The following is a 22,840-nucleotide window of genomic DNA, read 5'->3' on the forward strand; positions in this document are numbered from 1 at the left end:
GGGTACCTTTTATTTCTTTTTCTTTTCTCATTGCTGTGGCTAGGACTTCCAATACTATGTTGAATAAAGGTGGTGTGAATGGGCATTCTTGTCTTTTTCCTGATCTTAGAGGAAAAGCTTTCAGCTTTTCACCATTGAGTATGGGTTTGTATATAGCCTGTATTATATTGAAGTATGTTTTCTCTCTACCCACTTTCCTGAGAGTTTTAGTCATGAATGGATGTTGAATTTTCTCAAATGTTTTTTTCTACATCTATTGATATGATCATATGATTTGTATGCTTGGTATTTTTGATGTGTTGTATCATGTTGATTGATTTGTGGGTATTGAACTGTCCTTGCTTCCCAGGAATAAATCCCACTTGATCACAGTGTATAACCCTTCTACTGTATTGTTGAGTATGGTTTGCTAATATTTGGTTGAGGATTTTTGCATCTAGGAAGTACATCTTCATCTTTATATTCCCCAGAGTGACTTGCACTCAATAATTGAATTGAATTGTTCTTAATGACAATAACATGGCTTAGAATTTCTCTACATAGTATTTATACATTCAGTGAAATAATTGTCTTCTCATGAATTTACTTTAGAGCTTAGGTTTTGAAGCTTCTTTGGTCAAGAAGGATCGGTCAGCAAGCCACCTAGACCATAAACGAGAAATAAGACAGTAAGTATTTTTGGAGTGTCAGTGAAAAACAGATTTTGACTCTTCGTTACAAATTTAACATCCTCTTAGCATGTCAGTTTTTACAATATAATCCTTATACACAGTGGCGTGGTCACAACTTGTATGTCTCTATAGTACGTAGACTCTTTAACCATTAGTTACTTACTAAAATTATTTTTTTTCTACATAAGATGGAGACGGTCCTTCCTCGTGAGCTTGTTTTTCTGTATTCCTGTAATGGGGCTGATGATATATATGATGGTCATGGACCACCACCTTGCAACTCTTCACCATAATCAGAACATGAGTCAAGAAGAAATGATCAACATTCATTCTTCTATGTTCCTGGAGCGCCAGATCCTGCCAGGATTGTCCATTATGAATTTGCTATCCCTTTTATTGTGTTTACCTGTACAGGCAAGTGAAATGTTAACAAGTATATTTTTTAATAATGAAAAATAGCTAAAATGTGGCAGGCAAGACATTTTCAATTGCAAAGCAGATATTAGCCAGAAGTCCAATCATTTTATGCTGGATGCTTTACAAAAATGATCTTAAACTGAGTGGTTCAAGTAGATAACAAATTCCACTTAACCCCTAATGATGTTGTTTAATGACAAAGCATAGAATGAGAGTTTACTTCATATTTATTTGAAGATATGATTTGGCATTCATATCTGCTTTGTATGTAATGTTATGTTTAAAATTATTATATTTATATTATTTAGTATTTTTAATTAATTATATTCATATTATATTAAATATATTATAAATATATTTTATTTATTTATTATTTTATTATATAAAGTAAAATAATTATAATAATAATTATATTATATTATTATTTTTATTATTTCTTCCTGGCACCTAAATTCATTACTTTCTGTATATTGTCAACCCTTATTTTGAGATAAACTTTTACTATGGATCACTTCCATCTAATAAATCTATTCCTTTTTCTGACGCTTGTAAAAGGCAATAATATATTTTTAAATCCTAGTATGTTTCTCTATACTAATGAAAAATAAGCTTTCCAGTTATGTCTACCAACGAAAACAGCCAACAGATCCAATAGCTTGTGATATACCACTTAGGTTGAATTTTGGAAAGAGGGGGATGCAGGTTTTTAAAGTTTTTATTATTTTGTAAAATTACATTTGACATTCAATATCATATTAGTTTCAGATCAGGCGTACAGCATAGTGGTTGGACATTTATATAACTTATGAAGGGTTCCCACCTCCCCCACTCCAGTAAATCTAGAACCCACCTGACACCATACATAATTATTACATTATTGACTATATTCCCTATGTTGTACTTTACATCCTCATGACTATTTTGTAACTGCCATTTTATACTTCTTAATTCCTTCACCTTTTTCACCTAGCCCCCCAATCCTTCTCCCCCTAGCTACCATCAGTTTGTACCTATGAGTCTTTCTGTTTTGTTTGCTTGTTTATTTTGGTTTTTAGATTCCATAAATTAGTGAAATCATGTAGTATTTGTCATTCTCTGTCTGACTTATTTCACTTAGCAAGATGAGTTTTATATAAAAAATCCTTATCAAAAGAATGTAGTTTTTTCCAGTTTCTTGTTTTTGCTAGCATCAAAGAGAAAAATCTAAGAACCATCTGACTTTATATTTATACTATGGACTATCCATTGAATCATAGAGGACAGCTGCCATGGGCTTATACAGCAATTTGAATCCTTGTACACACATATGTGCTAAAATACTAACCTGTTTAAGCTTAAAATCTCTCCTTAGTGTTTATGAATTAGATCAAAGCCAAAGGAAATCTCAGTATTTTTTTAAAAAGCAATGATTATTATTTCTATATTACAGTTCTTCGGAGGCTGGTACTTCTACATTCAGGCCTACAAAGCACTGATGCATAAAACTGCGAATATGGATGTACTAATTGTGCTGGCCACCACCATTGCATTTGCCTACTCTTTGGTTATTCTTCTAGTTGCAATGTATGAGAGAGCCACAGTGAACCCTGTTACTTTTTTTGACACGCCTCCCATGCTATTTGTATTTATTGCTTTAGGCCGGTGGCTGGAACATATAGCAAAGGTAAAGTAAGAAAAGGTGACATTTGTTAAAATCTTGGGTGGATAAATGACCATAATATTTTCTAGACAAATTATTGGAAAAATATATTGATTTATATAGTTAATCATTTACTGAAAGAAGTATTTATTTTTGTTTGGCAATATTTTAAATATTCCTTTAGATTTACTAAATTTATGGAATTAATACTGTAGATAGTTCAATATATCCATGTTTCAGGTTGAGGCATTTGAGAAGTACTATTTTATTTATTTATATCACATTATTAATGGAAAAATTGATGTGACCACAAGATTTAAAATGATGGAAAAATATTCACCCATAATTTCATGCTATAATGGAAATCATTTTCTAATCCTGTTCTATATACCTTTGTATTTTACAGAGTATACATACCACTTACAGAGTACAGGTGGTATGTATACTCTGTAAAGATTTTTGCTTCATTTTTTTCAGTCTAGATATACATAATTATCTGGTATTTCTGAATAATATTCTGTCAAATCAATGTGCTGTAATTTACTAAACCATTCTGGTTTTTGTTCTCAATTAAATTGTTTCCAATTTTTAATATTAGATAACCCTGCATTAAACATATTTATGTCTAATAGTCATTTCTATTGAATTAGTATCTTAGGATAAATTACAAAGCATATGATTAAAAGATGTAAATCTTTCTGTGGCTCATGCTACAAGTTGTAACAATTTTTGCCAGCTAGGATATGTTACTGAAGTAGTTTTACTACTTCATCAGCATTGACGCCTATCTAAATTCTGGCTAAGTCAGTAGCATGAAATGGTATCATACAATTGCTTTAGTTTGCATTTCTTCCATTAATAGCTGGGATAAACATTTTTTCACATAACGGGTATTACCATGTTTTGCCCAAATTTGTGAGGGAAAATAAGGATGCACATTATACATGAGTAGTACTCATCTGTATCTATATAAATGTTTTAAATTCTTTTATTTATGCCTATGAGTTAAAAGTGTAACTCTAGAAATCAATAACAGCAACAATATCTGTGTGCAAAATAATACCCTAGAATATTATAATCGGTTTTATTGAATTTACAATGAACTTGCAGTGACGAAGAGTTCTTGGCCTTCTATGATGCATAAATATTGTAAATTTGTTACTGGTACATAAAATTTCTTGTACCATAATATGTTAAAAAATAAATGCTAAAATCCCTTTATAATACAAAAAACAAGCACCTAAATGTAAACAAATAAAATTTGAATTAAAAAATTAAAACATAAGGGCTGGCCAAGTGGCTCAGTTGGTTTAAGAGCTCATTCAAGAGTGCGAGCTCTGAGCAACAGGGTCGCCGGTTCAATTCCTGGCCCAAGCTGAGCTGCCGCTGAGCTGCCAAGAGGTAGCAAGGTGGCTCAGCTAAAAAATTAAAACATAAAATTTTTTTTCCAGAGAGTTTGGGCCAAAAACATGGGTGCGCATTATACATGGCAAAATGTGGTATATTTCTTCTTAAATGAATTGCCTATTCCTGTCCTTTGCCCATGTAGCCATTGGGTTCCTGATGTTTTTCTTATTAACTTACATTATTTATTTATAAATTATACCTAATAATGCATTTCATATTTTGTGTACTTCATATTTTCAAAGTGAAACATTTTCTGATTTGAACTAGTTAATATTCCTAAAGCTGTCTTTTGGGTAAATGTTAAAGATTATATCTTTATTTTAGGTAAGACCCTGCACTTTTTCCCCTTAACATTGTTAAAATTTTTTTCTTTAATTTATAGGGCAAAACATCAGAGGCTCTAGCCAAGCTAATTTCACTACAAGCTACAGAAGCAACTATTGTAACTCTTGACTCTGATAATATCCTCTTGAGGTATTTATATCTTCATTCATTCCTTTTTTCTTTTTTAACTCCTTATGAAAATATCAAATATACGCAGAAGTAGAGAGAAGAGTACAATGATCCCACATAATCCATCTCCCAGATTTAACAATTACTCACACTTTGCCAGACTTTACTTCATCTGTATATTCTGTCTTTCTGTTGTTCCAGTAGAATTTTAAAGTCAATTCCAGTCATAATTATACTGCTGAGTATTCCTGTATTATCTCTAAAAAAAGACATATTCTTATATAACTGTAACACCCTATTGCATCTAACAAAGTGAACATAACTCCTTAATAATATCATCTAATATGCAGTCCATATTCACATTTCTCCTGTTGTCTCCAAAATGTTTTTTTAAGCTTCATTGTTTGAAATGGAATTCAAGCAAGGTCCATGTGTCATTACATTTGACTGCATGTTTCTTTTAATCTAAAACAGCTACTCCCTCTCTTTCTTCCTCTTTCCTTCCTCCCCCCTCTTCCCTCTCCATACAATTGACTTGTTAAACATCCATCAGTTGTCCTGTAGAATATTCCACAGTCTAAATTTCTGTCTTTGCTTCCTTGGGTGTCATTTAATTTGTTCTATAACTCCTATGTTACCTGTAAGCTGGAAGTTAAAGCTAAAGCTTGATTATATTTCATTCTTTTGTATTTCTCATTTGTATACTCATAAAATTATTTAGGCATATTTATACAACAAATAAATTGTTTAGTTAAATAAAACCCATTACATTATTTTCTAAAGCTTCCATTTGTTCATTCAGTGACTATTCAACAAATATTTAGAGTGCCTACTTTGTGCCAGGTACTGAGCTGTTCCCCAACATTGAATAGGACTTACATTGTAGTTCCTAGTTTAAATGTTAGTTGTAGCTTCCATTGGAAGCAATTACGGAGCCACAAGTTTGATATGAACTACAAATAAAAGCTTGTATGGAAAAATCAGGGTGAGAAGCATATTGTCATAATGAATTTTATTTTAACTCATGTCCAGTGAAGAACAAGTGGATGTGGAACTTGTACAACGTGGAGACATTATTAAAGTGGTTCCAGGAGGCAAATTTCCAGTGGATGGTCGTGTTATTGAAGGACATTCTATGGTAGATGAGTCCCTCATCACAGGTTTGTTCTTCAGAGGATCACGACATGAAAGTGAAGTGAATCCAGTATTAATGAAAAATAGGCATGAAAGATGAGCTTTTTGTAGAAATTATGGAATGAGTAAATAATGAACAAAGAGAATATAAGTTCTTTTTAACACTGTGTGAATGATCAATTTTTGCAGATTTACTTTATGGTTTTGGTTATGTTAACGAAGGCTCTTTTCACTGAGGGTTGTTAATTGCTAGAATGTATAACCAAAGGAAATTATCTTGTTCTACTGTAGAGCCCAATAGACTTTGGCAAATTTACCTGCCCAATTACCTATTGGGTTGTCGGAAAAGTCATAACGCATGTTTGCAATAGATGGCACTGGTTCATTTTCGGAAGTACTATAGTCATTCGCATCTATGTTATTGTCATGTCATTTGACAGCTGACAGTTCTAGCTTCATATTTTAAAAAATGAGCGATTTGGTTGAGTTTTGGAGATTTTACAAGTTGAAGATGGAAGACCAAGCTGTGCATTTTTGCCGTATTTTACTGTTTTACTTCCATAAAGGGAAGAACACACATCAAGCTTGTGAAAAGTTGCATAAAGTTTACAGTATACAAGAACATCAGTGCCAATGATGGTGCACGAAATTCTGTGCTGGTGATTTTGATCTCAGCGACACTCCTCGGTCAGGGAGGTTGATGACGACAAAATAAAGGCATTGATCGAGTCAAACCCCCGTTACATGACATGAGAGATTGCAGAAACATTGAACATCCATCATTCAAGCGTTCACGACCACCTGAAGAAGCTGGGATACTTATAAGCAAGCTCAATATTTGGGTTCCGCATGAACTCAAAGAAGTTCATTTGACGGCGCGTATAAACAGCTGCAGTATGCTCATTAAACATGAGGAAAACGATCCTTTTTTGAAGCGACTGATAACGTGATGAGAAGTGGATTGTTGACAATAATGTGGTGCACAAATGGTCTTGGTCCCAACGTGATGATTCGCCTCAAAGGACATCAAAAGCAGACATTCATCAGAATAAGGTTATGCTCTCAGTGTGGTGGGATTTTAAAGGTGTTGTGTTGTTTGGACTCCTACCAAGGAGCCAAATAATCAATTTGAATGTGTACTGTCGGCAATTGGGCAGTTTGAACAAATCCATCATCCAGAAACATCCAGAGCTTGTTGATTGTAAAGGAGTGTGTTCCATCGTGACAATGCGAGACCACACACAAGTTTGATCACCCGTCAAAAATTATTGGAGCTTGGATGGGATGTGTTGCCACACCCACCATACTCGCCTGACCTTGCGCCATCAGACTTCCACTTGTTTCACTCTCTTCAAAACTCCTTGCATGGTATAACGTTCAATTCAGATGAGGCTGTAAATCAGCACCTTGTTCAGTTTTTTGCAAATAAAGACAGGTCCTTCTATGAACGAGGAATTATGAAGCTCACTGAAAGATGGCAAAAGGTTATCGAACAAAATGAGCAATATATCATTGATTGATCTTTGTTCTTTATATAAATAAGTGATCTTTGAAAAACATAGACAAAATATGTCATGACTTTTCCGACAACCCAGTAGTTTGTCTTCCTGCCCTAAAGACTCTTCTCAACTGAGCTGGGGGTAGGACTCCAGGTTTTCCACATCAGCGTCTGCTCTAAAAGAGTAGGTGAGTAGTTTTAGAGATCTTAGATAACTAAGGCAATCTGGAGCAGAACCAAAATAACTCAGCCTCAGGATAGTGCCAGAAGGGGCTCAGCTTATGGACCATGGGGAAATAATTTAAGACTGTTTCTCAGTAGGGCCGCTATTGCCAGTTTGGATGGGACGATTCTTAGTTCTGGGGGATTTACACATTGTAGTATATTTAGTATCCTTGACATTGGTACACTAAATTGGAGTAGATGCACCCTGTGCCCTACCAGTAATTATAAACAAGAACTCCCTCCCACATTTCTAAAGGCTCCTTGGGGATAGGCTGGGAACCAGTAATATAAAACTAGGGTGGAGTTCCAAAAATATCTGCCAACAATAGTTAGCAGATTAGGCTTTTCCAGTTTAAGAAATGTGTGCCTTTATTTGGCCCAGAGCTGACATAAGGTAAAAGGGAAAACAACTTTCACCTGGGCATTTTCCCAGATTCTGTTTCATGAAATAAGAACCTCCTTTCTAGATATTTTTTTGAAAATTAACAAATAACAGTATGTTTCAAGATAGTGCTTATTTATGCTCCCTAAATCTATCTTTACTCCTTACACAGGGGAGGCAATGCCTGTGGCTAAGAAATCGGGCAGCCCAGTGATTGCTGGTTCCATTAACCAGAATGGGTCACTACTTATCCGTGCAACCCATGTAGGAGCTGACACAACCCTTTCTCAAATTGTCAAACTTGTGGAGGAGGCACAAACATCAAAGGTAATTTAACTCCCTAAGGAACTATTTTCTTTAAAGCCTACTCAGTATAAATCTTGATATAGTTTTTATATTTTCCTTTGATTAATTATATTTGCATTAATATGGAGTTAATTAAAATAATTCTGTTTGTGCACAGTACCAAAATACTCTATTCATCGTCAAAAAAGGAGACTTTGATATACATATTATTATTTTTTAATTCTAGGCTCCTATCCAGCAGTTTGCAGACAAACTCAGTGGCTACTTTGTTCCTTTTATTGTTGTTATTTCCATTGTTACCCTCTTGGTTTGGATTATAATTGGATTTCTGAATTTTCAAGTTGTGGAAACCTACTTTCCTGTAAGTGCCTTGTAACAATTCTTTACTCTGTGTAAAACAGTTTGTGAATTTTTTGCATAGGTAATTAATTGGAAAATAACCTTAATAATTAATAGTATCTTTAAGGAACTGCAGTAGGAGGGTGATAAGAATAACATTTGTATTTCTGTAAATATAAAAGATTTCCTTTTAGAAAGACTTTTTTCATTATGACTTGTGATTTTCCCAAAGCAAGTATTGAACTTTTACATTTTAAACCTAATTACCAGCATGATTTTGCTTTCGCAAAGGACTGTGGATATATTGAGGAAAACCTCATGATCTCAGCCCTGCCATATACCTACCATCTGTGTGATCTTAGGTCAACTTAATTTCTCACTAAGCTTTAATTTCACCTATAAAGTAAGATTTTAATAATCCTATCCTGCATAACTTGTAGTTGTTATGAAAGTTAAATAAGATGATATAATAGAAATCCTTTGTAATTTATTAAATGCTTTATAAATATAATATTAGTGCCTGCTTTTTTCCAGTTCTATGACAGTCTCTAAAGTATGGTGTCATAAAGTGGTAAAGCAGACCTGGACTGTGCCTCATTTTAGAGATACAGTCTTTAAGTCACTTACCTTCTCTTAGCCTCAGTTTGTCATCTGTAATATAGTGATAATAATACTTAAATTGCAGGATTGGAGCTAGTGTAAGTAAAAACATACACGTATGACATATGAAAGCATAAACTTAAATGTCTATGAAAGTCCCTTCCAACTCTGTTTCTATATAGATACACAACTCTTAGATGAACACTTAGTTTAAGTATTTGAGAACTTAGTAAGAGCCTGACACTGTAAAGGCATTACTAATAAGAAAGTCTTTTGTTGGTTTCTTTATTTTAAAAAATGCTGTTCTGTACACTGTTTCATGCTGTTTATCCCTTCACTTAAATAGCAAGTGGAATCATATCAACTATGTATCTATTCCATGATGTGGTCATTAATATAATAAAAAAGTTTCTTTAAATGATTCATGTTGGTTAAGTACACATTGAACAAGAGGATTGCTGGGAGGTATTTTGGAATGTGTATCATGAGTTCAGGGGGTCTTAGAAGATCTCCCCTAATACAATCAGTCACCTTTACCCACACAAGCAAATATTCAATGCCATGAAGAGCTATACCGCCAGATATACTCAGTTTACATTGTTACATCCAAAATAATTTTATTGAAATGTGATTAAGCTCCCTTTGCATGTTGGGTGATTTTTTTCATTGTCTTGAGAGAATAGTGTGAAAGTCAGATTTATGGTCTCAGTATACAGAGATTCAGAATTCTTTTTGTTTAGGATCAAATTTGTTGAGAATTAGGCACCATGTTTGAAGCTATTTTTGAGTCTCTAAAACATTTATTCTCAATATGGGGCAAAAAAAATGCTGACTTTTATGTTCCTTATATTCATTCCATTGTTTGTAACTCTGAATCAGTAAAATTGAAATCTTGGTTTTAGGACTGTGACCTGTTTACCAGTTATGTCACAATTTCTTATATTCATAAAAACAGTTTTCTTACTACTAACTAAAACATGTATGTTGGTAGCTAAGTAGCATTATGTGTGACTTCAAAATTGAGGTTTTATTTAAACAAGAGTTAAGCTTTGTTCTTTTTGTTTTATACAGCTCTAAGTCAGTAACCAAAATTCATACCTTTCTTTTAAAGGGCTACAACAGAAGTATCTCCCGAACAGAAACGATAATACGCTTTGCTTTCCAAGCCTCTATCACAGTTCTGTGCATTGCATGTCCCTGTTCCCTGGGGTTGGCCACTCCAACTGCTGTAATGGTGGGTACAGGAGTAGGCGCTCAAAATGGCATACTAATCAAAGGTGGTGAGCCATTGGAGATGGCTCATAAGGTAAGATAGTCCCCAGAACTAAGAATTGTCCCATCCAAGCTGGCAGTAGCACCCCTACTGAAAAAGTCTTAAATTATTTCCCCATGGTCCATAAGCTGAGCCCCTTCTGGCACTATCCTGAGGGCTGAAGTAGGAAAGGTGTTATTTTGGCTCTGCTCCAGATTGGACTTAATTATCTAAGATCTCTAAAACTACTTGCCTATTCTCTTAGAGCAGCTGCTGATGTGGAAAACCTGGAGTCCTACTCCCAACTCATGAGAAAAGTCTTTAGGGCAGGAAGACAGAAGAGGCATTTGCCCAAGTCTTCCAGGCTTCTAACTTATTTTTGTGTGATTCTGTTTGTGCACTTCATCGTGAGGTAGCACTGTGGTTACAGTGCAGGTTCTTTCCCTTTCTTCCACTAGCTGACATTTGCAACTGTGACTTCCGGAATATAATCCCATCCCTGATCTCTCTCATATTAGATCACAACAAACTCAATCCAGGCTACTTGACTTCAACTAAAACCGTGTTTCTTCTAGTATTTTCTCATGAGGATATAAACTATATACAGATGCATGTAGTAAACACAGAACACAGTTTAAGACAGATTTGGAACCTCATCTGGCCAGTGAATACTGGCTATTAGTTTATATTATAGTATTTTTTAATTTTGATGTAATTTCAAACTTAAAGAAAAGTTGCAAGAATAGTATAACAAACTCCTTTATATTCTTTACTGCAGATATCAGATTCCTTTCCTAAGAAGGACATTCTCTTACATAACCAAAGTACAAAGACCAAAATCAAGAAGTTGATATAGTACTATTGGGTCATCAGAAAAGTCATGACGCATTTTTGCATTGAAAAACATAGAAAAATACGTCATGACTTTCCCAACGACCCAATATTATCTAATCTATAGTCCATATTCCAGCTTCCTCAGTTGTCTCCATAACATCTTTAAAAGCTATTTTTCCCTGTTGTCCAGAGTCATGCTTTGTATTTAGTTGTCATTTGTCTTTTCATCTTGTTTCCTCAAGCTATTCATTTTTCAAGGTTCATATTCTGAGTTTACTGTGAGGTGATGGTGTTCTCTAATTCTAAACTCTTCCTTTTTTTTTCTGGGCTGCCTTTCCCTTATTGATGCCCAGAGCTGTCTCTTCTCAAGCCAAGTTTCTTATCTTGATCCAATAAAGTCAAAGAAACCCAGCAGATCTTACCCGATGCTCACTTCAACTTAATTACTTACCTACCTTTCTCTTGTAATCATCTGCCTAATACCCATATTTCCCCTACGGATCTATAATTTGTCAATATTGAAAGCCTTTATTTTTTTATGAAGGCACTAGAGCAGGGGTTGGCAAACTGCGGTTTGCGAGCCATGTGCGGCTCTTTGGGTACGTACATATGACTCTGACGTAAAATTGAAAATGAAAATAAAACTATAATAGTTTCATTTATAAAAGTTTTAAAGGATATCATTCACATAATGGTGATTTCATTTTTTTTATGACTCTTGAATAATTTTTAAATTGTTGTGAGGGGCAGGATTGGCTCTTTTGTCTCAAAAGTTTGCCAACCCCTGCACCAGAGGCATCTCTTAATTACCTATTAACAGTTAACCCTTAACAGTTAGTTTTAGTTGTTATATCCACAGTAGGTTGAACATTTACAAGGGGGGAGCTATTACGTTTAACTAAGAATATTTCTTCCTTTATTCTCCCTTCTTTTTGTTCTCCCAAAGACAGTTTATTAAGTCAAATTAAGTCAAAGATCAATTTATTAAGAAACAAAATAGTAATGTTTATCAAAGTAAACTTTTCTCTCATTTCTGGAAAGGTGATAGTAAAGATTATCAAGTCATATAGGTGCATTGTATTTTAATTTTCTTACAGGTAAAGGTAGTGGTATTTGATAAGACTGGAACCATTACCCATGGAACTCCGGTAGTGAATCAAGTAAAGGTTCTAGTGGAAAGTAACAGAATATCACGCCATAAGATCCTGGCCATTGTGGGAACTGCTGAAAGTAACAGTGAACACCCTCTAGGAGCAGCCATAACCAAATACTGCAAGCAGGTACAATTTTTCCCTTGTTTATTGATGTAGTCATCTCCTATAGAAATTACTCAGACCAAATCCAAACCAGTGTTTGACTATGATTTACGTATATAGTTAGTATGAGGCTAGAGAGATTGTGTTTTCTCATTTTGTTTTATAGTATGTCTTAGATTCTTCATACAGAAAAGTATAAAGATGAAAACAGAAATTGATTATAATCGTACACAGATAACCCCTGTTGACTTAAAAAAATTAAGATAGAAGTAATGCATATTTGTGGTAGGAAAATTTCAGATAGTTCAGGGTTACATAAGGAAAAAGGAAACCCTCATTTCCTGCCCCCTTCCATAATTCCTTTCTCCAAAGTTTAACAAGTGTTAGCCTGTTAACAGTCTTTTTAAATAACAGCTTTATTGAGATACAATCCACATACTATAGTGAAGTATACAATTCATTAATTTTTAGTATATTCACAAGTGTGCATCCTTAACCATTTTTAACGCATATACCAAAAATGTATGCATTTATTATTTTTTAAACTTTACATAGAAAGGTCACAGAGTGTCCAATCTTTGGTATCTTGGTTTTTTGTTTGTTTTACTAAATGATTTTTTCCATATCAGGACATGTGTATCTGCCTCCTCATTGTTTTTAATATCTATACCATATTGTACAATTGTGTTTTGGCTCTTACAGTGTACAGTTAACATCCTTGTCAGCTTTTGAAAGTTTATCTCCATGTTATATGCCTATCAATGCAACTGCTAGATCAAAGGATACATGCAGTTAAATTTTTATGTATATTACCAATTCCCACATGACAAATATTGTAGTACCAACACCCACACGAAAGGTTGTACCAGTGTATATTTACACCAGAACTTATGATTGCCCATTTCTGCACATTCTTACCACTTTACTTTTTCCTATTTAATAGGTAAAAAATATTTACTGATTGATGGTTTGCTTTTCATTTCCTTAATTATGAATAAGGTTAAGCAAATTTTCATATGTGTATTGGCGTTTTGAATTTCTTTTTCTATAACCTGTCTGCTTGTATCATTTGCCTATTTACCATAGAATTGTTTATCTTTTTTCATTGATTAGTTATTTGTAAGCTATCTCACATAATTTTATAGTTAAAATGTGGCAATTTTTATACCTCTGATGTTGCCATTTCTTTATTTGTTCTTTCTTTTTACCTATTAACTATTACTGACCTGGCTTCTTTACACCCACATAGAACATCAGATAGGATGAAGACATAAAGGGCCAGAATTCATTTGCTTACTAAGGACACAGAATTATATTAGAGAGACATCCTGGTAACTAATGGCCCTGCTCTTTGCTACCCTTTGTCCTGTACTGAATAGAAAATATGACTTGACAATAGAATTAAATATTTAACTTATAATCCTTTACTGGAAAGGTCAGAGAATATTGATAAACTTTCCAAGTTTCCTTTCTCTATGCTTGGTATACATTTTAGAGAGTGGGACTAAAACAAAGAATTCTGAGGTTCTCCTGTAACTTTGAACACAACACTCAGTGCTCCATTCCTTTATCCTTATTAAAATCTACTGTCAAATAGGCAATGATAAGTGACAATTTTATTCTAAACATTTATAATTAACTAGCAGTAACCTTTGATCTTGCTAATGATGACCTTGGATTATTAGAACATCAGAGGAAATCCTTCTGTTTCTATTTGTTAGGAACTGGACACTGAAACCTTGGGTACCTGCATAGATTTCCAGGTTGTGCCAGGCTGTGGTATTAGCTGTAAAGTCACCAATATTGAAGGCTTGCTACATAAGAATAACTGGAAGATAGAGGAAAATAATATTAAAAATGCATCTCTGGTTCAAATTGATGCAAGTAATGAACAGTCATCAACTTCGTCTTCCATGATCATTGATGCTGACCTCTCAAGTAAGCTAATTTTCTTTGTAGTACCAATTATGGGACAGTTATTAACAGATGTCAAACTTTATAATCCTGAACTGTTATATAAAACACAAAAGTTAGCATCATGGTTTCATTTTCTCAAATCAGTTTTACCATAGGCCTCTGATCACTCAAGTTATTCAAGAACATTTTCCAACTGTGCTCCTTGATTCCACTATAGGGTTACAAAGTCTAGCCTTAGCTGATCTTCCATCTTATTTCAGCTATCTTTTTTTTTAAAGATTTTATTGGGGAACTGGGGAGGGGAACAGCGCTGGGGAATCGGGGGAAGGGGAACAGACAAGTTGCTGTCCTTTTGCTCCTCAGTCTAGTTGTGGAGGACGTCGCCTCACTGGCCCATGTTGGTACCATCATTGCACTCTTCCCGGGTGAGGCAGATCAGCCACTGGCCCTTGGACAGCCGCTCACAGCGGCTCTCGGCAACTCACTCCAGCTGCCGGCCGCTCCCGCTGGCTGCCAGCCACACACGGTAGCCCATGATAGCCCACTTCAGCACGGGCTGCAGCCTACGCTGTTGCTGGCGACTCATGGCAGCCCAGCTGCTGCTCACCATCTTAGCTGTAGAGGGCAGTGTCACTGGCCCTCAGGTGGGATCCGAACCAGAGCCCTGCTGCTCAGAGCTGGTGTCTCAAGCCAGCTTTTAACCAACATGCCACTCGGCCGGCCCTCAGCTATCTTTTTATTTCTCACCACAGCTACTCCAAATCTTTTATATCCTTCACAAGATCCTGTGGCCTTCCCCCTAGTTCCCTAAGCAAATTATCTGGCTTATTTTTCAGATAGAAAATTAAGGCCTCCATACGTGTGTCTTTCAGACTTTTTGCCTAGATTTATTCCTTTCTCGGTAGAAGAAGTATCTCTCATATTGTCTAATGTAGCCCCTCATATTTGCTCTGGATCCCACCCTCTGTTGATTCCTCAGGGACCTCAGCCTCTGTTATGTCCCCTTGCTTCTTTATTTTTCAACTCTCTTTTTGTAGGAGCTCCTTCTAAATATATAAACATTTTTTTCCATCAAAACCACTAATATAAAGTAATATTAAATGTCGGGCCGGCTGAGTGGCGTATTGGTTAAGAGTTGGCTTGGAACACCAGCTCTGAGCAGCAGAGCCCCGGTTCAGATCCCACATGAGAGCCAGTGATGCTGCGCCCTCTATAGCTAAGATGGTGAACAACAGCTCAACCTGGAGCTACCTACAGTTCCTCCTTACACCATGTCATGAACTTAATTTCATCTTTTAAGACTCAGCCACATCTCTCTTCAGTGAAGGCTTCACTGATGGGCATACATAGGCAGAGATATTTGCTCTTCATTTTTAATCATAATGGTACTCTGTTGTTGTACATGGCACACTGCATGAAAATACTTTATTGACCTGCCTGATTCTACTAAACTGCGATTTCTTTATTATTTTTCTGTAAACTTCTAGTATCACGCACACTGACACATAGTAATTTTGTTCATTTGGCATCTTTTATTAAAAACTGTTCAAGACACTAAAAAATCAGCAGTGAGCAGAATAGGCAAAGTGAGTACCTCATTGAACTTAAATTCCTAATGGGAGAACACAAGACAGTGAGCAAATAAATTGAAAAAGTATAGTATGTCTTATGGAGTTAGTGCTATGTAGAAAAATAAAGAAGGGTAAGGGGTATAAGGAATGCTGGGAGTAGCCAGTCTTATTTTATGTAGGTTGATAAGGGTTGGCCTCATTGAGAAGGTGGTGTTTAAGCAAAAACCTGAAGAGGGGGAGGTAGAAAGCTTGGTGAGTATCTGTGATAAGAGCATTACAGGCAGGGAGAATGTCAAGTACAAAAGCCTTGAGTCAGGACCATGCTTGACTAGTTTGAGGAACACCAAAGAGAACAATGTGGTTAGAGCAAAGGAAATGAGTGGGAAGGGGATATGAGGTGAGGTCGGAGAAGGTAGTACAGGACTATATCAGGTAAGGACGTTGAAAGGACTTTGGTTTTTACCCTGAGATGGGAAGCCACTGAGGTTTTTGAATAGAGGATTGACAGAATCTGACTTAATGTTTTAAAAGTATTACTCTGGCTGCTCTGATAAAAATACACTGTTTTGGGAAGGGCAAGGGCAGAAACAGGGAGATGAGTTAGTGGACTATTGCCATAATCCAGGTGGAAGATAATGGTTGCTTGGACTCGTGTGGTAACAGTAGAGGTCACAAGAAGTGGTCATATTCTGGATGTGTCTTGAAGCTGGCTGACAGATTTTCTCACAGCTTGGCTATGGGGTATGAGAGAAACAAGAGTCAACATTATGCCAAGCTTTGTGGTCTAAGCAATTTAGAAGGGTAGACTTACTATTTAAATAAGATGGGGAAGACCACAGGTGGGACAATATTGAAGAAAACTGATTAGCAGTTCAGTTTTTGATATGTAATGTTTGAGTGGCTATTAGACATTCAAGTGAATATGTCACGTAAATGGAAATCTCAAGTAGACAATTGGCTGCACAAGTCTGGAGTTGAAGGAAACAGACTGAGTTTTGGAGATATAGAGTTGGGAGCTCCACTAATAGATCTGTGCTGTCGAATATGGTAGCCACTAGTTACATGTGACTTTTAAAGTTTAAATTAAGTAAAATTTAATTTAAAATTCAGCCCTTCAACCATACTAGCCACATTTCAGTGCTCAATAGCTACATGTTGTTAGTGGCTACTTTATTAAACAGAGCAGATATAGAACATTTCCATCATCACAGAAAGTTCTGTTGGACAGCGCTGGTATGGATGGTATTTAAAACCACGAGACTGGAAAAGATCGCCAACGAGTGAGATAGCGAGGAAAAAGGAGGTTTAAGGATTGAGCCATACAACTACAAATTAAGAAGTCAAGGGGATGAGAAAGGATCAGAGAAGTAGACTAAGAAGTGGTGAGCAAGGAGGTAACTTGTAAGAATGTGGTGTCCTAGAAGAAAAGTAAAGAAAGTATTTCAAGGAGTGAGTGATTAACTGTGTAAAATGTTGCTAATAGGGCAAGTAAAATGTGAACTGAGAATTTTCCATTAGGTTTTTTTTTTAGGTGTATTTTTAAATTTTTATTTATTTAAAGATTTTATTGGGGAATTGGGGAAGGGGAACAGCCAAGTTCTTGTTCTTCAGTCTTAGTTGTGGAGGGCGCAGCTAGCTCAGCTCCAAGTCCAGTTGCCATCCAGTTGCCCGTTGGCAGCTTGCAGCCGCTCAGCTCAAGGTGCTGTGTTCAATCTTAGTTGCGGGTGGGCGTAGCCCACCATCCCATGTGGGAGTGGACCTGGAAACCTTGTTATTAAGAGCTCACGCTCTAACCACTGAGCCATCAGCCGCCTATCAACAGCTCAGGGCAGCTCAGCTCAAGGTGCCGAGTTCAATCTTAGTTGCGTGTGGGCATAGCCCACCATCCCATGCGGGAATCAAACTGGCAGCCTTGTTGTTAGGAGCACATGCTCTCACCAACTGAGCCATCCTGCCACCTGTTGGCAGCTCAGCAGCAGCTCAGCTCGGGCGCACTTCACTGGCTCATGTGGGAATCTAACAGGTGACCCTGTTGCTCAGAGCTCATGCTCTTAACCAACTGAGCCACTCGTCTGGCCCTGCCATTAGGTTTTAAAGTAAGGGTCACTGGTATACAGTATGAACAATTCTTTGAAGTAGCAGAGACAAAAGCTTACTTGGAGTGAGTTTACAAGAGAACAAGAAGATATGAATTTGAGCCAATATATATAAAACTTGTGAGAAGTTTTGCTGTGTACAGAAGCAGAAAAATGGGAAGCTAAAGAGGTAAGTGAGATTAAGAGCTTTTTTAAAAAAAGATAGGACTATCTACAATAGAGACAGAAATATTGATTATGCGGGGGGGGGGAGAATTTTTGGAGAGATGCTCTAGAATCGGTGAAGGAGGGGGAGCTGGTGCACAAGTGGGGAGGTTGCCCCGAAATAGGAGCAGGAGCAATTTGTATTAACAAAAGGGAAGCTAGATTAATGTGTACACAGGCATAGATAGTTCCCTTGATGTGATGAGAGCTTGTAGAAGCTCTCTTCTGATTGCTTTTATTTTCTTTCTGAAGTCTCAAGCAGAGTCATCCTCTGGCATGAGAATGGGAAAAGAGATCTAGAAGGAATGGGGAATGAATGGACTAAGGAAATGTGGTAGAATTGCCAGACAGCATTAAGGGCCCACTTAAAGTTAGCAGTCACACATTTAAAATGAGACATTAGGATGGTTGTATGTTTTTAATCATTCACATTCAGCTACTGATATACAATAAAAATTTTTAAATTCATTTAATTGCTATGGAAGATCAAAGAGAAAAGTGAATAGGAAAGCTTCACCAAGAAAGTTACATTTTAATGGCTTCTGAAGAATATGATGGAGTTCGGTGTTTTGAGAGAAAGAGTAAGGACATTACAGGTAGAGGCAGCGATATATTCAAAGGTCCAGAGGCATGGAAGAACAGAGTATGTTTCTTTAAAACATGGAAATCACTGTTGTAGGTTATAGTCCACCAAAAATACAGTGTAGTGACTGTGCAAGGTTAGTCAGGTAGAACGTGCGTCATGGGGTTGTAATAAATGTTAAATGAGCACTAAATGTTATTTCTGTACTTTCTTTCAGATGTTCTTAATGCTCAGCAGTACAAAGTCCTCATTGGTAACCGGGAATGGATGATTAGAAATGGTCTTATCATTAACAATGATGTAGACGTTTCCATGACTGAACATGAGAGAAAAGGTCGAACTGCTGTATTGGTGGCAGTTGATGGTAAGGTTTTCCATAATTACACTATGACTCAATATCATGATCTCAGTTATTGTTTTATGTGTATTTTTGAAAGTCTTCTAAGCTATTAGGGTTATTGAAATACAGCCTGAATGCAAAGTTAATTACAGTGTATAAGTTTGATAAATTATGCAGCATTACTAACTTTAAGTGGACCCTTAGTGCTGTCTGGCAATTCTACCTCATTTCCCTAGTCCAGGGGTTGGCAAACTTTTGAGATGGAAGAGCCGCCAGTGGTGGGCAAACTGCAGCTTGCGAGCCACATGCGGCTCTTTGGGTACGTACATGTGGCTCTGAAGTAAAATTGAAAATGAAAATAAAACTATCATAATTTCATTTATAATATTACTTTAAATTTTCCTTGTAAAAATATATTTATGGCTCTCGAATAATTTTTTTTAAGATTTTTATTGGGGAATTGGGGGATGGGAACAGTGCTGGGGAATTGGGGAAAGGGGAACAGACAAGTTGCTGTCCTTTTGTTCTTGTCTAGTTGTGGAGGACGTTGCTTTACTGGCCCATGTTGGTACCATCATTGCGCTCTTCCCGGGCGAGGCAGATCAGTTGCCATCTTCTGGACGGCGGCTCATGGCGGCTGCTGGCCGCTCACGCTGGCTGCTGGCTACACACGATAGCCCATGGCAACCCACTGCAGCAGTGGCTGCAGCCTACGCAGTCGCCAGCGACTCAGCAGCCCAGCTCCAGGTTGAGCTGTTCAGCATCTTAGCTGTAGAGGGCAGTGCCACTGGCCCTCATATATGGGATCCCAAGCCAGCTCTTAACCACCACGCCACTCGGCCGGCCCTCAAATAATTTTTTTAATTGTTGTGAGGGACAGGATTGGTTCTTCCAGGGGTCAGCAAACTTTTGAGACAGAACGTACGCAAAGAGCCGCATGTGGTTTGTGAGCCGCAGTTTGCCAACCGGTGCCCTAGTCGATTCATTCCCCATTCCTTTTAGATCTCTTCTCCCATTCTTCTGCCAGAAGATGACTCTGCTTGAGACCTCAGAAAGAAAATAATAGCAATCAGAAGAGAACATCTATAAGCTCTATATAATTAGCAATACATAATTGTTACCAATTAATTTAAAATTATCTTGCATTTGCCTGGCTTTGTTATTTTCCTCCCTAGCCTACGTTTTTAAAAAGCTAATCAGGGCTGGCCAAGTGGCGCGATGGTTAAGAACTGGCTTGGGACGCCAGAGGGCCCCGGTTCGGATCCCACATATGAGGGCCAGTGACACTGCCCTCCACAGCTAAGATGCTGAACAACAGCTCAACCTGGAGCTGGGCTGCTGTGAGTCGCCGGCAACAGCATAGGCTGAAGCCCCTGTGGCAGTGGGTTGCCATGGGCTACCGTGTGTCGCCAGCAGCCAGCGTGAGTGGCCAGCAGCCGCCATGAGCGGCCGTCCAGGAGCCGGTGACTGATCTGCCTCACCTGGGAAGAGCGCGATGGTGCCAACTTGGGCCAGTGAAGCAACGTCCTCCACAACTAGACTGAAGACCAAAAATTGACAGCAACTTGTTTGTTCCCCTTCCCCAATTCCCCAGCACTGTTCCCATCCCCCCAATTCCCCAATAAAAATCTTAAAAAAAAGGTAATCAGGGCGACCAGTTAGTTCAGTTGGTTAGAGCGCAGTGCTCATAACACCAAGGTTGCCTATTCGATCCCCACATTGGCCACTGAGATGTGCCCTCCACAACTAGATTGGAACAATTTACTTGACTTGGAGCTGATGGGTCCTGGGAAAATGCCCTCCACAATTAGATTGAAATATCTTCTTGACTTGGAGCTGATGTGTCCTGGAAAAACACACTGTTCCCCAATTTAAAAAAAAGCTAATCAAGATTTTTTATAAAACCTAAAGTAGCATAATATTAAATAATAGCAAAGTGAAATAATATCCATAATTGCATCATCCTAACACAGTGTCAATTTTAATTGCATATATATTCCATTTCTGGTATATATATATGTATTCATACCACAGCATTACACTATTAGTATGTATACTATTTCTTTTTTAAAATTAAATTTATTGGGGTGACATTGGTTAGTAAAATTACATGGGTTTCAACTGTACATTACTATAATACCTCATCTATATTATCACATTGTGTGCTCACCACCCAGAGTCAGTTCTCCTTCCAACACCATATATTTGACCCCCTTTACCCTCTTCTACCATCCCCCTCCCCCCTTACCCTTTGGTAACCATTAAACTGCTGTCTGTCTCTTACATATACTATTCTTAAATGGATGCATTTTATTGTATGTAAATTTTACCTCAATAAAATTGAATAAAAAATTAAAATTTTGTACACATACTATTTTATTTCGCTTTTTAAAATAATGGTTTCCAATTTTATTTTAATGCTACATAATTTATCAAACTTATACACTGTAATTAACTTAATCATTCCCCTGTTGGAAATTTAAGCTATTCCTAGTATTTCATTATTGTAAATAGCACTACAATAAACTTCTTTGAGGTTTTAGGTGCTTTCTTTTGTTGAATTATTTCTTAGGGTAAATTTCTAGCTGTGAGATTAATTAGTCAACATTTATAACCCTTGCTAAGTATGAAGGTGGTATCTTACTATGGCCTTTTTAGGTCCAGTAGGAGGCAGAAAATATCATTTATTTTAAAAATAAAATAACTTCTTTGCAGTGACTTTTACCACCAGTATAAAATGCCAATTTTATCTCCATTCACCCCCTTCATCTTAAAAAGAAAAAAAAAGTATTAGTTTTCAGTTTCATTTGCCTTTAAATTAGCTAAAGTGTTGCCCAATACTTCTCTAAGTAAAGAAAAGGAGTCTTTTAGTACCTAGTAAGGTCTCTCTTTTCATTTTCCTATTCCTACCTTCATTAGTAACCCCTACCTCATGCTGTAAAAATTTCAAAACCAAATATGGAGGTTTGTTGCAGGGTTTGTGGCATAAAGTCTTTGTGGGCTTGGAGATATTTTTATTTCAGCCAAGTCCTGAACAATTTTACTTCACAAAATTCATTTTTTAAAAATTTTAAGTCAGAATGGTGTACTGCTTCCACTGCATTCCAAACTCTCTTATTTTCTTGTGCTCCTGTATTAGATGAGCTGTGCGGCTTGATAGCTATTGCTGATACAGTGAAGCCTGAAGCAGACCTGGCTGTCCATATTCTGAAATCTATGGGACTAGAAGTAGTTTTGATGACTGGAGACAACAGCAAAACAGCTAGATCTATTGCTTCTCAGGTAATTGGTTTACTTAATTGTTGGAGTGGAGTATGTGGTCACTTCTAATTCTTCATAAACATTTTCTTTCTTGCCTTCAGATGCTAAACATTTTGTATTTGTTATTTTCATTACCACTGAGTAGCCATATTTGGTTCATTAAAGAATTAGCATGCTTTGCAGGAAGGACTTTGGGCTTTGTCTGCTACCATAATAGGTAAAAAGCTATTTGCTTAGTTTATGAGATGCTTAAGTGATAGCATGCAACAGTTTCTGTCGATGCTTCCTTTGAAATGTTGCTCGTATTTTTCACCAGTGCTACCAGCCTAAGCCAGGCTCTCCTCCTCTCATGCCTAAAATACAGCTGTATCTCCATGGACCTCCCTTTCTAGTACATCCTAAACACCACTATGGAACCTTATCTTCCAATGTCCCACTTGATGTATCATTTTTCT

General features: G+C 36.8%; 1 protein-coding gene across 3 annotated transcripts in view; it reads left to right on the forward strand.

The window, feature by feature from the left end:
• ATP7A (ATPase copper transporting alpha) overlaps positions 1-22,840 on the forward strand; it is a 137,243-nt gene that overhangs the window by 107,071 nt on the left and 7,332 nt on the right. For all 3 annotated transcript variants that reach the window (XM_019648195.1, XM_019648198.1, XM_019648197.1), the window contains 12 exons: positions 592-668; positions 860-1,085; positions 2,518-2,751; positions 4,517-4,608; positions 5,620-5,747; positions 7,999-8,153; positions 8,359-8,493; positions 10,183-10,377; positions 12,255-12,437; positions 14,135-14,351; positions 19,002-19,148; positions 22,264-22,406. In XM_019648195.1, the coding sequence (XP_019503740.1) occupies positions 592-668; positions 860-1,085; positions 2,518-2,751; positions 4,517-4,608; positions 5,620-5,747; positions 7,999-8,153; positions 8,359-8,493; positions 10,183-10,377; positions 12,255-12,437; positions 14,135-14,351; positions 19,002-19,148; positions 22,264-22,406 (1,932 nt within the window). The remainder of the gene's footprint in view (positions 1-591; positions 669-859; positions 1,086-2,517; positions 2,752-4,516; positions 4,609-5,619; positions 5,748-7,998; positions 8,154-8,358; positions 8,494-10,182; positions 10,378-12,254; positions 12,438-14,134; positions 14,352-19,001; positions 19,149-22,263; positions 22,407-22,840) is intronic.

This window comes from Hipposideros armiger, unplaced genomic scaffold, assembly GCF_001890085.2.
Source record: "Hipposideros armiger isolate ML-2016 unplaced genomic scaffold, ASM189008v1 scaffold_121, whole genome shotgun sequence".
Classification (NCBI taxonomy): domain Eukaryota; kingdom Metazoa; phylum Chordata; class Mammalia; order Chiroptera; family Hipposideridae; genus Hipposideros; species Hipposideros armiger.